The 2,163-nt window shown below is 38.7% G+C and overlaps 1 protein-coding gene across 5 annotated transcripts in view; it reads left to right on the top strand.

The window, feature by feature from the left end:
• LOC119594604 overlaps positions 1–2,005 on the top strand; it is a 6,113-nt gene extending 4,108 nt beyond the window's left edge. For all 5 annotated transcript variants that reach the window (XM_037943650.1, XM_037943651.1, XM_037943654.1 and 2 more), the window contains exons 5-7: positions 459–620; positions 1,035–1,189; positions 1,374–2,005. In XM_037943650.1, coding sequence (XP_037799578.1) covers positions 459–620; positions 1,035–1,189; positions 1,374–1,484 — 428 coding nt within the window. In that variant the 3' untranslated portion in view covers positions 1,485–2,005. The remainder of the gene's footprint in view (positions 1–458; positions 621–1,034; positions 1,190–1,373) is intronic.
• The last annotated feature ends 158 nt before the right edge of the window (positions 2,006–2,163 follow it).

Genomic DNA, 2,163 nt, shown 5'->3' with positions numbered 1-2,163 from the left:
CAACTGATTAATTGGGAACAAAGAACAGTGAAAAATTGATCCACAGATTGCATGGAGTGAGTCTAGAGGTACTTATAAATCTCTCAAGTTCACTATACTTGCAAATCTCTCTCAAGTTTACTGTACCAGTATTTTATATTTGCTGTAATGCCTTTTTTCCATACTGTATTTCAATTCTTTGTCTCTTGCAGCAACTGCCTCGAGTCTGAATTAATTACTGATGTACATGAAGATTGATTATATACAGATTTAGTATTCTGGACAATCTGTCTCCTGTACAAGTAGCCTTGGCATAATTAAGATTCTCTTCAGTCAGAGTTCTCATACTCCTTTCCTTGGTGATCTTCTCTCTTAATCACTTGATCTATTGTACTATCCCTTTACCACAAAGAAAGGAAAAAGAAAAATGCCTAATTTACCTCGTTCCAAACAGCTCATCTCAACTTTTTTTGTTTCAGCCTGGTTAATGGCCGTGCAGACCTTCATGACTATAGCCCTCTTGGCAAGCATGACCACATTGGTGACAGTGAGCCTTGTTTTGGTGCGATGGCCTCTGCAGTTTGTCATGCGCTACGAATGGCATCTCACAGGATTTGCATTCTGCTGTCAGGCTGCTACAAGTGAGGCTGCACTTCCTTGCTATTTGGTTTATTGATTTGGGAAAAAAAGAAAATGTTTAATTTTATTTAAGAATCAGCTAGGAAGGTCTTGAGTTTACTGAATTTCTGTGCGATATTACCCAAGTTCTGTAACTTTAGGTTGTTAAACCTTAAAGATTATAGGAGACCCTTTCATGGACCCTGGACCCCCAAATGTCTAATTATGCCACTGGCAAGTGATTTTTAATTTGTTGTTAATATGATCAAGGTACTGTGGCTATTGCATCTAATGAATAAAGCAGACATGGTTCCACAAACATCCTATCAGGAATTAAGTAGGATACCATATCAGTAATACTACCTTATTCATGTTTTGTATTTATTCTCCAGATGAAGACCTTGAACAAAACTCCCTTAACTGATATTTCTCTGCAGCTGTGTGCATCTTCTTTGCGGTTTTGGTGTTTGGGGTTATGTGCTGGTCACGCCACTGGCTTCTCAACCCCAATTTCAACTATCTGTCTTGGTCATATGCCTTTGCTGTTGTGGCTGGCGGCATCCATGCCTTTGCTGGCTTAACCCTTCTACATGTAAGCAAATACCTAAACTACTTGTTAAAGATTTTGTGAGATGTTTTGAGGCTAGGTCTGGATGATGATGGTTAGTTATTGGTTTGCATGTGCTTTTGTGTCTCTCTTTATCTCAACTTGACTAATTAAAAGAGTAATTATACTACTACTAATTAGTTTTCATGAAATACCTCTTTCTTCACAGGAGGCATATGAAGCTAGGGAGAGGAAGCGCCAAGTGAGCAACCTGATGCACATGGAACCACAGGGCCAGATGGGCATGGGCATGGGCATGATGGGGCAGGGTTACATATAAGAGCCAAAGAATAATAAGGAAAGCAGGATATCTATTTCCTGTGGTGGAAGAAGAATCAAGTAGCCAAAAGCATTTTGGCACAATGACAGGAACGTGAAGACATTTCTGCTTGAGAAGACTGGGTAAGAAATTGGGATGGATCTGTGAATGGGCCCAATGAATGAGGACCTGAGAAGATATTGTGGTCTGACTTTTGCCAAATTATCAGTATTCACTGATACATTTTAATGTGTACTAAAATGGTATTTTTACCTGTGAATGTCATTGCCAACTGGAATAAGAATTATTTCTATTTTCTATGTAATACTCTCATGACTTTGCCTTCCACTATTAAACAGAATGGAGTGCTTTACATTTACCTCATTGGCTTTATAGGAACTTGCCAATATAATGTCGAAGCTAGATTCAATAATGTGTATTTCTGCCATGGAAAGAATAGCCTTTTCAGGCAGTTTGTAGCAGACCTGTATAACAGTTACTTCTGTGTAAAGCTGCACTTGCTCAAGATGAATTTTATGAATGTTGAGGAATTTCATTTGCTTTTAGTTTTACCATAGGTCTGGTGCACAATGTAGTTAAATTTCTGTTTAAGTCATTTAATTGCAACTACTTCATGCAAAAAATGCTTTTGCCAGAGAACTCTGCAGTCAGGAAATCTGGCTGCCCTCATGGCAAGCTG

The sequence above is a fragment of the Penaeus monodon genome, chromosome 34 (genome assembly GCF_015228065.2).
Source record: "Penaeus monodon isolate SGIC_2016 chromosome 34, NSTDA_Pmon_1, whole genome shotgun sequence".
Taxonomy (NCBI): domain Eukaryota; kingdom Metazoa; phylum Arthropoda; class Malacostraca; order Decapoda; family Penaeidae; genus Penaeus; species Penaeus monodon.
This window is presented reverse-complemented; position numbering and strand designations above follow the sequence as displayed.